We start from the raw sequence: 14,355 nt of genomic DNA, 5'->3' as shown, positions 1-14,355 counted from the left end.
TACGGACGATGGTAAAGTTAGCACAGCATCTGATCTCAGGGACAGGGCACCCACACAGCAGCTCATCCTGCCCTGTGCAGCTCCCCCCGGATGAGATGGATCGCTGGCAGCTGCCAGCCGGGGGGAGAGGCGCTCCCCAGCTAGGCTGGCCAAATCCAGATGTCCTGATTTTATAGGGCCAGTCCCGATATTTGGGGCTTTGTCTTATATAGGCACCAATTACCCCCACCTAGCGTGACCAGACAGAAAGTGCGAAAAATCAGGACTGGGATGGGGGGGAGGGGGTAAAAGGAGCCTATATAAGAAAAAGACCCCAAAATTGGGACTGTCCCTATAAAATAGGGATATCTGATCACTGTACCCCAATCCCCTATCCTGATTTTTCACACATCTGGCTAACCCCAGCCAAGCCCTGTGTGACATTCCAATCCTGGCTGCCTGCCGAGGAAGTGAGTTACTTTCACTTTCATTCCTCAGCAGGCAGCCAGCCAGCCCTCCCCCCACCTATCCCCCAGCACCTCACCCAACCCAGCCCTGACAGAGGGGAGGGAGGAGAGAGAGAGGGGTGCTCCTGGGGAGGAGGGAGAAAGGAGGGGGTGCTCCGTGGGGTGGGGGGGAGAAGAATGGATGTTATGGGAGACAACAAAGGATACTGGTTCCAGAGCCGCAGAGCCTGCCTCACCTGACCTCAGCCAGGGGGAAAAGAATCACACTCACAGGTGAGCTCCTTCCCCAACCCCTACCCCCTCCCCTTCCCAGAGACCTCACAGCCAATCTCATTCCTCAGACTGTGCTGCATTCGGCTCTCTCTAGGACCCAGCAGCCCTGCTTCTACACTGTCTGGGCTGCCTGCAGAGTGGTGCCCCCAGGCAGAGTGAGGCCCTACGCGGCTGCCTATTCTGCCTATGCCTAAGGACGGCCCTGCCTGTAGTTCACCCTTGCCTGTGCCAAGAATTGAATTGCCCCCCAGAAGCTGGAGGGGGGGGGTGCAAGCCACTACTCCTTTGTCCCTGCATGGGTGCTAGGGCCTGAAGGAAATAGAGCAAAGTGAGCATTCCGTTAAATATGAACAAACAGCCCCTCTCTCCCTGCATGGACTCCCAGCAGCAGCATTGCCCAGACTTGATTGCAATTGACCCTCCATTGGCTGAGGCAAGCTGGAGGTGTTGACACATTGCCACGGAGTCAGGTGAGGTGACAACGTCCTGGGATTGGTTCTCTTCTCTACAGCGAAGTGGGTAATTAGTCAGAAGCAGCAGCTGTCAGAACTCCCTGTTCCAGATGGATTCCTTGAGCTTCCTGCTGCTTCTAATCCACAGCAGAATTGCTACCGTTGCCACCGTCCAAGGTAACAGATTCCTTGAGCTTTCTGTGGCTGCCTGAAATAGGGAAAGTGCTCCTTCTTCGAGGGGAGGTTTGCCATAACTTGATTTCTAAACTAAACTTGGCTTGCTCACATTTCTTTAAACAAACTGCAAGATACAAACAAACCCATGACTTCTGGGGCAGTGCATGGCTGGCTCTCCTGGCATTCATAAAGTTTATTTCTGTCTGACCAGTGACATAAGATTGTGTTGAGACCTCCCCTGCCTTGAGGCACAGGCAGAAAGCATTGGGCTATTCAGGACGGCAGAGAGCTCAGCCCTGCCCCCGTTACTGGAAAAACATGTCAAACTTAAGAAAAGGCACCCTTCTGTACTTGTACCCTGTGTATCGACTATCCCAGCAACCCCCAGGTTACCCCCAAAGTGACAGAGAGATTAGAGGGTAAAGGCCTTCTCTGTCCAGTTTGTGCATGTGGTTTATTTGGCAGCACAGTAGGGCTGGTGGCTAAGGGAGCTGGTTCTGTGTGTGTGCACGTGTGTGCTTTTCACTGGGCAATAGGGGAGAGAATGATATTAAAAAAAACTGGAAAATGGGATTGTAAGAAAGATTGTTAAAAAACCCAAACATTGACAGGGTCCTTAGGGCTGGGGGAGAGGCCTGGAACAACCTAATTCATTAATTAGACTGCAAGCTAACAGTGTTCCTTTAATTGTGTTGGGTTTAGACACCATATGTCGGCTCCAGCCGATAACAGACACGCACTCTGCCCTGAGGAATGTGCAATTCAAGTATAGAGAAGGGGGAAGGGCTGGTGAAGTATATAGCTGTCTGTGGTTATGGGACTGCTTTGAACTGGTATGACGTCACTGATGAGAGTGCTTGTTTGTGCCTAGTAATTCTATAGCTGTATTAAATGCACCTCATAGTTGAAGCTTTAAAGGAGGCAATGCACCTGGTACTAAAATTCTGCCCTTCCAAGTGTGAGGCCCCCGGGATGGGGGGGTGGAAGCTATGTGGTTGTAGTTAAGTCAAGGATCCCTGACTCATTCCAGCTGCACATTCAGCACTGCAGCTCCAGTGAGGAGCAGAGTGCATTTCCCCGCAACTTGCATCATGCATGGATCCCGGACACAAGTCCATGGCACATGGCCAGGTTTCTCAGCCAGGGCCCGCTTCTAGGGCTTGAGAAGCACTCGGCTTGTATCCTGCCCTGCTGCTGCACAGGTTCACTGACTGGGGGGTCATCTGCCCCCCCCCCCCACAAATCTGAGTGAGACAGGCCAGAAATTTGCCCTAAGCAGCCAGGGCAGCCACTGAGGGCAGCCTCTTTCCAGATCATGTCATGGTGTCCTTTTACACTGAGGGTACCCCTCTGGCGAGGGGACTCCACTTATTAGGAAGAGGTAATAGTAGTGGAGGATTCAGTTATTAGAAATATAGATAGTTGGGTTTGTGATGACCTGGAGAACTGCATGGTGAATTCCCTGCTGGATGCAAAGCTTGCAGATTCTTGTGACATCTAGATAGACTTATGTGCAGTGCTGGGGAGGAGCCAGTAGTCACAACATGCAGGTACCAGCGACATAGGGAAAGGTAGGAGAAAGGTCCTGGAGGCCAAATTTAGGATGCTAGGAAAGAGTTTGAAATCCAGGACTTCCCTAGTGGTATTCTCTGAAACATAGGTGCCGACTCCATGGGTGCTTTAGGGTTGGAGCACTGTAAGCGTGGGCGTTGCCGGGGCTTGACCCTCCCGGATGAGGAGGGGAGCCACACTGGCCTCAACCTGTCATCTGAGGGTCTAGGTCCTTGGAACTGTAGCCCACCATCTGGGTGGCTCGGTCCCTGGGGATAGAACTGGGTGGCACACAGTCAAAGGGGGCCCAGCCCTAGGTCTGGGCGGGGCACCAACACACAGTTATCTCAGCTCCAGCCCTCTTGGTTCAGGGACGGGCTGGCAAGGGTGCGCGTCGCTCGGGCCCTTTGGGACAGGACCAAGCAGTGGCACAGTCAAAGGGGGCCCAGCCCTAGGTTTGGGCAGGGCACCAACACACAGTTATCTCAGCTCCAGCCCTCTTGGTTCAGGGACGGGCTGGCAAAGGTGCGGGTCGCTCGGGCCCTTTAGGACAGGACTGAGCAGTGGCACAGTCAAAGGGGGCCCAGCCATAGGTTCGGGCGGGGCACCAACACACAGTTATCTCAGCTCCGGCCCTCTTGGTTCAGGGATGGGCTGGCAAGGGTGTGGGTTGCTCTGGCCCTTTGGGACAGGACCAAGCAGCGGCACAGTCAAAGGGGGCCCAGCCCTTGGTTCGGGCAGGGCACCAACACACAGTTATCTCCGTTTAGCTGGCCTCTTCAGGCCGAGGGAGGAGGGGGATTCTGCCACCCGTGGACGGGTGGCAGGGGGAATGCAGGCCCACCCACTCCAGTGCGTTCCAGCCCGGGGCCCTAGTAGTGGTGATCACCGCTGCAGGTGGTCAGTGGGGATCCTGACCGCAACACACTGCCATGGGTATCGGGAAATCTGCAGCCTGACTTGGGTCGGCTGCCCCTGGGCTACTTCCAGTATCCCCCTCCGAGCCTACGTGGTTCGTGGGACCCGCTTCGGGGACGTCCCACCACGGAGGCTCCTCACGGCCAGGGCTGGGCGGCAAGTCCAGCAGCTCCTCCGGGAAGTCCGGCCAGGCCTGTTCCGGGGTGTCCTCGGGGCCGCAGCAGGGACGGGGCGGGGCGGCTCTGGCAGCTCCTCGTTACAGCGAGCGCAGGGGAGCTCTGGCAGCTCCTCGTTACAGCGAGCGCAGGGGAGCTCTGGCAGCTCCTCGGTATAGCGAGCGTCAGGAGGCCCCGGCCAGTCCGGACACCGGCCTGCGGCCTCAGCAGCTTCCCAGTCAGGAGCTCCCGCTGACAGGTCTGCTCCTGATGGTGGCTGGGCCCCAACTGAGGGCTGAGGGCCGGCTTTTATCCTTCCGGGTCACCGCTTGACCCTTTGAGGGGTGGGACTTCCGCTTGGTGGCCCCGCCCCTCTGGGTAAGTGATGGGGCTCGACCCTCCCGGATGAGGAGGGGAGCCACACCGCCTCGTTACAAGCACCCACAGGGAAAAATTGGTGGATGCTGTCGTGTCCTGCTTCTCCCCCCTCCTTCACAGCTGTTTCACATGGCAAGCCTGGGAAAGAGGTGGAAGGATGAGGAATGCGGCACACTTGGGGAAGAGGCGGGGCCAGGGCGGGGATTTGGAGAGGGATCCAATGGGGCAGGGAGGGGGTGGAGTTGGGGTGGGGCTGGGGACAGGGGGGAATGAACACCACCGGTGCCAACAGAAGTTGGCACCTATTCTCCGAAATGCTTCCAGTTCCACTCACAGGGCCAGTTAGACAGGCAGCACTGCAAGATCTCAATGTGTGGGTGAGACGATGGTGTTTAGAGGAGGGGTTTAGGTTTATTAGGAACTGGGGAACCTTTAGGGAAAGGAGGAGCGCCAAACCATAGACCTTAACCTGCTGGGTGATGGATGTGCTGCCAACAGTGTACCATGTCTCAATCAGTCCTGCTCCACCCTGTCAGCCGTCCTGGAAATACTGTACACCAGAACTGTGGGGACTCTGCTGCTGCTGGGATGTTGGAATCTCATAAGAATGGCCATACTGGGTCTGACCAATGGTCCACGTAGCTCAGTATCCTATTTTCCAACAGTGGCCAGTGCCAGATGCTTCAGAGACAGTGAACAGAACAGGGCAATTTATCGAGTGATCCATTCCCTGGCGTCCACGCCCAGCATCTGGCAATCAGTTGCTTAGGGACACCCACAGCATGTGGCTGTGTCCCTGATCATCTTGGATAATAGATATTGATGGACTTATCCTTCATGAACTTCTCTCATTCTTTTTAGAACCCAGTTATACTTTTGGCCTTCGTAACATCCCTTGGCAACAAGTTTCCCAGGTTGACTGTGCACTATGTGAAGAAGTACTTCCTTTTGTTTGTTTTAAACCTGCTGCCTATTAATTTCACTGGGTGATCAGTGGGTCATCTCCTACATTATGTAATGTGAAGGGATAAATAACGCTTCCTTATTCACTTTCTTCACACCATTCATGATTTTATAGACCTCAATCATATCTCGCCTCTGTCTTCTCTTTTCCAAGTTGGACAGTCCCAGTCTTTTTAATCTCTTCTCATATGGAAGCTGTTACATACCCTTATGATATTTGTTGCCTTTCTCTGTATTTTTTCCAATTCTAATATATCTTTTTTGAGATGAGGTGACCAGAACTGCAGGCAGTATTCAAGTTGAGGGCATACCACTGATTTATATAGTGGTATTATATTTTCTGTCTTATTTTCTATCCCTTTCCTAATGGTTCCTCACTTTCTGTTAGCTTTATTTGACTATTGAGCAGATGTTTTCAGAGAACTATCCATGATAACTCTAAGATCTCTTTCTTGTGTGGTTACAGCTAATTTAGACCCCATCATTTTGTATGTATAACTGGGATTATGTTTTCCATTGTCATTACTACTTTGCATTTATCAACACTGAATTTAATCTGTCATTTCCTTGCCCGGTCTCCCACTTTTGTGAGATCTCTTCATAAATCTTCACAGTCTGCTTTGGATATAACAATTTTGAGTATTTTTGTATCATCTGCAAACTTTGACACCTCACTGTTTACCTCTTTTCCCAGATTATTTATGAACATGTTGAACAGCACTGGTTCCAGTACTGGGGGACAGGGCCGGCACCAGGCCACAGCACGCCAAGCATGTGCTTGGGGTGCACGCCGCGGATGGCACTCTGCCGGTTGCTGGGAGGGCGGCAGGCAGCTCTGGTGGACCTGCCGCAGGCATGGCTGCAGACGGTCTGCTGCTCCCGCGGCTCCAATGGACCTCCCGCAGACACGCCTGCGGCAGCTCCATCAGAGCTGCAGGACCAGCTGACCGTCCGCAGAATCGCCTGCGGGAGGTCCACCGGAGCTGCGGGACCAGCGAGTGGCAGAGCACCACCCGCGGCGTGCCGCCATGCTTGGGGCAGCAAAATTGCTAGAGCCGGCCCTGCTGGGGGACCCTGCTATTTGCCTCTCTCTGCTATGAAAACCGACCATTTATTACTACTGTTTCGTTCTGCTTTGTTTGTAACCAGTTATGATCCATGATATGGCCTTCCCTCTTAACCCATGACTCCTTACTTTGCCTAAGAGCCTTTGGTGGGGGACTTCATCAAAGGCTTTTTGAAAGTCCAAATACACAATATCCACCGAATCACCCTTATCCTCATTTGCTGATCAGTTCAAAGAATTCTAATACATTGGTGAGGCATGATTTCCCTTTACAGAAGTCATGTTCACTCTTCACCAACAAATCAGGTTCATCCATATGTCTGATTATTCTGTTCTTTGGTTGAAATTATCATAATCTACCTAGTACTGAAGTTAGGTATCCTGGCCTGTAATTGCCAGGATTGCTCCTGGAGCCTTTTTTAAAAATCAGCCTTAATTAGCTATTCTCCAGTCTCCAGAGGCTGATTTAAGTGATAGGTTACATACACAGTTCTGCAATTCTGCAATTTTATATCTGAGATCCTTCAGAACCCTTGGGGGAATGTATCTGGCCCTGGTGACTTATTATTGTTTATCAGTTTGTACCCAAACCTCTTCTATTGACACCTCAATCTACAACAGTTCCTCAGATTTGCCACCTAAAAAGGATGGCTCAGGTGTGGGATTCTTCCCCAGATTCTCTGCAGGGAAGACCAATGCAAAGAATTCATTTAGCTTCATCCACAACGGCCTAGTCTTCCCTGAGTGCTCCTTTATCCAGTGGCTCCACTGATTCATCCAAGATTTTGACTATACTGTATTTGATTGTGTGCTTTCTTTCACATATAGTGCTACTCCCTCACCATCATGACTTACTCTGTTATTCCTGTATCAGAGGGGTAGCCGTGTTAGTCTGGATCTGTAAAAGCAGCAAAGAATCCTGTGGCACCTTATAGACTAACAGACGTTTTGGAGCATGAGCTTTCGTGAGTGAATACATGCATCCGATGAAGTGGGTATTCACACAAGAAAGCTCATGCTCCAAAACGTCTGTTAGTCTATAAGGTGCCACAGGATTCTTTGCCTCTGTTATTCCTATATATTTTGTACCCTAGTATTACTGTGTCTCATTGATTATCAGCATTCTACCAAAGTTTCTGTGATGCCTATTATATCAATATCCTCATTTAATGCCAGGCACTCAGGTGCGCCTGTCATAAACAGATAGTTAAGGGTTAATGTCTCTTTTACCTGTAAAGGGTTAGAAGCAGTGAACCTGGACCACTTGACCAGAGGACTAATCAGAAGACAAGATACTTTCAAATCTCGGGGAAGGGAAGTCTTTGTTTTGTGTTGTTTGTTTGTCTGTTGTTCTCTCTGGGTTCTGAGAGTAACCAGACGTACCTACAGGCTCTCTAATTTTCTGTTCAAATAGTAAGTATAAGTAGAAGGCGGTTTAGTCTTTTTGATTGTTTTCTTTATTTGCAAATGTGTATTTTGCTGGAAGGATTTTAATTTGTATTTGGGCTGGGGGGAAGGCTTCTCTCTAGTGTCTGTAAGCTGAAAGACCCTGTAACCTTTACCATCTTAATTACAGAGACAACTTTTACTTTTTTTCTTTCTTTTATTAAAAGTTTTTCTTTTTAAGACCTGATTGATTTTTTCCCCTTGTTGAGGCTCAAGGGAATTGAGTCCGTACTCACTAGGGAATTGGTGGGAGACAGGGAAAGAGAAGGGAGGGGGGAAGGTGGAATCCCTTTGTTTTAGATTCACGGAGCTTGAATCTGTATTACCTCTTGGGGAAGGGGAAAGAGGAGGGGGCAAGGTGCACTCCTCTCTGTTTTTAGATTCAAGGAGTTTGAATCACAGTGATCTTCCAGGGTAACCCAGGGAGGGAAAGCCTGGGAGAGGCAACGGTGGGGGGAAGGTTTTACTTTCCTTGTGTAAGATCCAGGGGGTCTGGGTCTTGGGGTCCTCTGGGAAGGTTTTGTGGGGACCAGAGTGTACCAGGTACTGCAAGTCCTGGTTGGTGGCAGCACTACAAAATCTAAGCTGGTCATTAAGCTTAGAGAAATTCATGCTGGTACCCTCTCTTTTGGATGCTAAGGTTCAGAGTGGAGAATTATACCATGACATGGTGGCAGCGTGTGGGATAGATGGAATCCAAAAGCCAGTAAGATTATTATTTTTCTTTTTCTCTGCTAGCTGCTTATAAGCAGAGAGAAAGGGGTTTTTAAAAGCAAGTCTTCAGGGTTTTTTTTCTCTCTTCCTTCTGAGTACTCTGAAGGCAGACATTAAGTTTAACGAGGGTCTTTTGTAAAACAAAGCAGGCTTAAGCTGTGAACAGCAGAGACCAGCAAAACATATTTGCAATCAAAGAGTTTCTTTTTTTTTTTTTACTCTATCGGGAAAGGCTAGTTAAAAAGTGTTTAAAAAAGACACTGTTGCTTAGCAACCCTAAGAAGGCAACAAAGAAGCAGCATTTCAGGCAGTAAACACCAGAGGGCGCCTCAACACAAGAAAGCAGGAACCATGACTACAAAGGACGCACTGAAACAGGAACGGGAAAGACTGGATGCAGAGGAACAAATCAAAGATGCAGACCACAAGCGAGACATGGAAAAGAAACTACAAGAACTAGAAATAAAACAAAAAGAGATGGAACTGAGAAAAAAAGAAATGGAGCTGAGAGAAAGAGAAAGAGAGGCTGCCCACAGGAGAGAGCTGGAGATAAAAGAAAGAGAGAGGGAAGAGAGAGAAAAAGACAAAGAGGCAGCCCACAGAAGACAGATAGAACTCCAGAGGGCGGCCCACCAGCAGGCCATGAAATTAGAACAGGCTAAGCAGAAGAACACAGCCGATCCTAGCAACCCTTCGCCAGTTATTGTTCCACATCCCAAGAAATTTCCCACCTACAAGGCAGGTGATGACACTGAGGCCTTCCTAGAAAATTTTGAAAGGACCTGCCATGGGTACAACATCCCTGAAGACCAGTATATGATAGAACTGAGGCCACAGCTCAGTGGACCCTTAGCAGAGGTGGCGGCTGAAATGCCTAAGGAAAACATGAACAATTATAAACTTTTTCAAACCAAGGCCAGACTCAGAATAGGGATAACACCTGAGCATGCCCGTCAGCGGTTCAGAGCCCTAAGATGGAAACCAGATGTGTCATTCCCACGACACGCCTACCACATTGGAAAGAATTATGAGGCCTGGATATCAGGAACAAATGTTAATAATATGGACGAGCTGCACCTCCTAATACAAATGGAGCAGTTCTTAGAGGGTGTCCCTGAGGAAAAAGAAAGGTATATCCTAGATGGGAAACCCAAAACTGTAACCGAGGCAGGGGAGATTGGAGCCAAATGGGTGGAAGTGACAAAAAAATAAAGCTACTGTCAAGGGGAGTGAATACCACAAGGGGCACACCGACAATAAACCCTATAACCGAGGGCAACCCAAGACCCCACCTACAACCCAGGGAAAGCCCCAGACTACCTATTATCCCACCTCACCAGTCTCCAGTAACCCACCTCGGCCCAGTGACCAGTCAGCTGGGCGATGCTTTAAGTGTAATGAACTAGGACATATAAAGGCCAAGTGCCCCAAAAACCCCAACCAAGTGCAGTTCATTACACCACCATCACACCAACGATCCCCAGGCCCAGATGCCTCTGAAATACCCTTGGAGCGAAGGGAAATTTTGAGAGTGGGCAGAAAGAAGGTTATCGCGTGGAGAGACACTGGGGCACAAGTGTCAGCTATCCACCAATCCTTGGTGGACCCCAAATTCATCAACCCAAAGGCCCAAGTGACAATTTACCGCTTCATGTCACAAGCTGTAGACTTGCCTACAGCTGAACTGCCTGTCCAGTATAAAGGCTGGTCAGGAATGTGGACTTTTGCAGTCTATGACAATTATTCCATCCCCATGCTACTGGGGGAAGATTTGGCCAACCAGGTGAAGCGGGCCAAGAGGGTGGGAATGGTTACCCGCAGCCAAACCAGGCAAGCTTCCAGACCCATTCCTGTTCCTGAGCCATCCACAGACGCCCCGTCTGTGTTACCAGAGACCCAGACAGAGGTAGTGGACCTGGATCCCCTACCAACGACTGAAACAGCCACAGCACCTCCAGTCCCAAACCAGGAACTGAAAAAGCAACCAGCACGAGAACTATTGCCAGCACTGATGCCAGCGCTTGTAAACCCATCTTCGACCCCAACGCCAGAGGGCGCCAGCGAGCCTGCACTTGCAGAAGCAGCAAACAACCATACCCAAGAGGCTCAGCCAGTGCCTGAAATACCACCTGATGTACCAGCGGAGAGCGGCTCACCAGCAACGAAAACAACTCCATCACCTACATCACTTCCAGAGGGACCAAGCCCAAGTCCACAGTCTAAGGAAGAACTAGTGTCTCCAGCCTCAAGGGAACAGTTCCAGACTGAGCAGGAAGCAGATGACAGCCTTCAGAAAGCTTGGGCAGCAGCACAGAGCACCCCACTGCCTCTCAGCTCTTCTAACCGATCCCAGTTTGTTATAGAACAAGGACTTTTATACAAGGAAACTCTTTCTGGTGGACACCAGGAAGACTGGCATCCGCAAAAACAGTTGGAGGTTCCAACTAAGTACTGGGAAAAGCTCTTAAGCTTTTATAAGCCCCAGTGGCCATGCTGGGGTGAACAGAACCAAAGACCGGTTGGGGAAGTCCTTCCAATGGGAGGGGATGGGCAAGGATGTTGCCAAGTATGTCCGGTCTTGTGAGGTGTGCCAAAAAGTGGGAAATCCCCAAGACCAGGTCAAGGCCCCTCTCCAGCCACTCCCCATAATTGAGGTCCCATTTCAGCGAGTAGTTGTGGATATTCTGGGTCCTTTCTCAAAAAAGACACCCAGAGGAAAGCAGTACGTACTGACTTTCGTGGACTTTGCTACCCGATGGCTGGAAGCAGTAGCTTTAGGCAACACCAGGGCTAACGCTGTGTGTCAGGCCCTAACAGACTTTTTTGCCAGGGTACGTTGGCCCTCTGACATCTTTACAGATTCAGGATCTAATTTCCTGGCAGGGACCATGAAAGAACTGTGGGAAACTCCTGGGGTGAATCACTTGGTTGCCACTCCTTACCACCATCAAACCAGTGGCCTGGTGGAGAGGTTTAATGGAACTTTGGGGGCCATGATACGTAAATTCGTGAATGAACACTTCAATGACTGGGACCTAGTGTTGCAGCAGTTGCTTTTTGCCTACAGGGCTGTACCACATCCCAGTTTAGGGTTTTCACTGTTTGAACTTGTGTATGGCCACAAGGTTAAGGGGCCATTACAGTTGGTAAAGCAGCAATGGGAGGGGTTTACGCCTTCTCCAGGAACTAACATTCTAGACTTTGTAAGCAACCTACAAAGCACCCTCCGATACTCTTTAGCCCTTGCTAGAGAAAACCTAAAGGATACTCAGGAAGAGCAAAAGGCCTGGTATGATAGACATACCAGGGAGCGTTCCTTCAAGGTAGGAGACCAGGTTATGGTCTTGAAGGCGCAACAGGCCCATAAGATGGAAGCATCATGGGAAGGGCCATTCACGGTCCAGGAGCGCCTGGGAGCTGTTAAATACCTCATAGCATTTCCCAATTCCTCCCTAAAGCCCAGAGTGTACCATGTTAATTCTCTCAAGCCCTTTTATTCCAGAGACTTACAGGTTTGTCAGTTTACAGCCCAGGGAGGAGATGACGCTGAGTGGCCTGAAGGTGTCTACTACGAAGGAAAAAGTGACGGTGCCGTGTTACAGGTGAACCTCTCCAAAACCCTGGAACGTCTGCAGCGACAACAAATCAAGGAGCTGTACACTAGCTTCGCCCCATTGTTCTCAGCCACCCCTGGACAGACTGAATGGGCATACCACTCTATTGACACAGGTAATGCTCACCCAGTTAGAACCCCACCCTACCGGGTGTCTCCTCATACCCAAGCTGCTATAAAATGGGAGATCCAAAACATGCTACAGATGGGTATAATCCGCTCATCTACCAGTGCATGGGCATCTCCAGTGGTTCTAGTACCCAAACCAGATGGGGAAATACGCTTTTGCGTGGACTACCATAAGCTAAATGCGGTAACTCATCCAGACAACTATCCAATGCCACGCACCAATGAGCTATTGGAGAAGTTGGGACATGCCCAATTCATCTCTACAATAGACTTAACCAAGGGGTACTGGCAAGTACCGCTAGATGAACCTGCCAAAGAGAGGTCAGCATTCATCACCCATGCGGGGGTGTATGAATTTAATGTGCTTCCTTTCGGGCTACGAAATGCACCCGCCACCTTCCAAAGGCTGGTAGATGGTCTACTAGCAGGACTGGGAGAATATGCAGTTGCCTACCTCAATGATGTGGCCATTTTTTCTGATTCATGGCCCGAACACCTAAAACACCTGGAAAAAGTCTTTGAACGCAACAGGCAGGCAGGACTAACTATTAAGGCCAAAAAGTGTCAAATAGGCCAAAACAAAGTAACTTACCTGGGACACCAGGTGGGTCGAGGAACCATAAACCCCCTACAGGCCAAGGTGGATGCTATCCGAAAGTGGCCTGTCCCAAAGTCAAAGAAACAGGTCCAATCCTTCTTAGGCTTGGCTGGGTATTACAGGCGATTTGTACCACACTACAGCCAAATCGCTGCCCCACTGACTGACCTGACCAAAAAGACCCAGCCGAATGCAGTTAAGTGGACTAATAAGTGTCAGAAGCCCTTTACCCAGCTTAAGGCGACGCTCATGTCTGACCCTGTGCTAAGGGTCCTGGACTTTAACAAACCATTCTTAGTAACCACAGATGCATCTAAGCGTGGTGTAGGAGCAGTTCTAATGCAGGAAGGACCGGATCACAACTTCCATCCTGTCGTGTTCTCAGCAAAAAACTGTCTGAAAGGGAAAGCCACTGGTCCATCAGTGAAAAGGAATGCTACGCCATTGTGTACGCCCTGGAAAAGCTATGCCCATACGTGTGGGGACGGCGGTTCCAGCTACAAACTGACCATACTGCGTTAAAGTGGCTTCATACTGCCAAGGGAAACAACAAAAAACTTCTTTGATGGAGTTTAGCTCTCCAAGATTTTGATTTTGAAATTCAACACATTTCGGGAGCTTCTAACAAAGTAGCTGATGCACTCTCTCGTAAAAGTTTCCCAAAATCCACTGGTTAAAAATTGTCCTTAAAATATAAAAAGTCTTGTAGTTTACATTCTTAGTAGTATATGTAAAGGTGCATGTGTTTGTATTAATCTGTTTATTCTAAAGTTCTAGGAAGAAATCACCGCCAGTGAGGTTCCCCACTGTCTGCAATTTGGGGGGCTTGTCATAAACAGATAGTTACGGGTTAATGTCTCTTTTACCTGTAAAGGGTTACAAGCAGTGAACCTGGACCACCTGACCAGAGGACCAATCAAAAGACAAGATGCTTTCAAATCTCGGGGGAGGGAAGTCTTTGTTTTGTGTTGTTTGTTTTGTCTGTTGTTCTCTCTGAGTTCTGAGAGTAACCAGACGTACCTACAGGCTCTCTAATTTTCTTTCAAATAGTAAGTATAAGTAGAAGGCGGTTTAGTCTTTTTGATTGTTTTCTTTATTTGCAAATGTGTATTTTGCTGGAAGGATTTTAATTTGTATTTGGGCTGGGGGGAAGGCTTCTCTCTAGTGTCTGTAAGCTGAAAGACCCAGTAATCTTTACCATTTTAATTACAGAAACAACTTTTACTTTTTTCTTTCTTTTACTAAATTTTTTTCTTTTTAAGACCTGATTGATTTTTTCCCCTTGTTGAGGCTCAAGGGAATTGAGTCTGTACTCACCAGGGAAAGAGAAGGGAGCGGGAAGGTGGAATCCCTCTGTTTTAGATTCACAGAGCTTGAATCTGTATTACCTCTCAGGGAGGGGGAAAGAGGAGGGGGCAAGGTGCACTCCTCTCTGTTTTTAGATTCAAGAAGTTTAAATCACAGTGATCTTCCAGG

At 49.4% G+C, this 14,355-nt stretch overlaps 1 protein-coding gene across 4 annotated transcripts in view; it reads left to right on the top strand.

The window, feature by feature from the left end:
- Positions 1-14,355, top strand: part of SMPDL3B (sphingomyelin phosphodiesterase acid like 3B) — a 241,181-nt gene that overhangs the window by 201,517 nt on the left and 25,309 nt on the right. Inside the window, exons 1-2 of one of the 4 annotated variants that reach the window (XM_050932340.1) lie at positions 281-719; positions 814-1,348. The exons of the other annotated variants lie outside the window; for them this stretch is intronic. Coding sequence (XP_050788297.1) covers positions 1,282-1,348 — 67 coding nt within the window. The 5' untranslated portion in view covers positions 281-719; positions 814-1,281. Of the gene's footprint in view, positions 1-280; positions 720-813; positions 1,349-14,355 lie in introns of those variants that run through there. 4 annotated transcript variants of the gene reach the window in all.

Source organism: Gopherus flavomarginatus, chromosome 22 (assembly GCF_025201925.1).
Source record: "Gopherus flavomarginatus isolate rGopFla2 chromosome 22, rGopFla2.mat.asm, whole genome shotgun sequence".
Taxonomy (NCBI): Eukaryota; Metazoa; Chordata; order Testudines; family Testudinidae; genus Gopherus; species Gopherus flavomarginatus.
The sequence above is the reverse complement of the archived record's forward strand: the minus strand, read 5'-3'. Positions and strand labels throughout refer to the sequence as shown.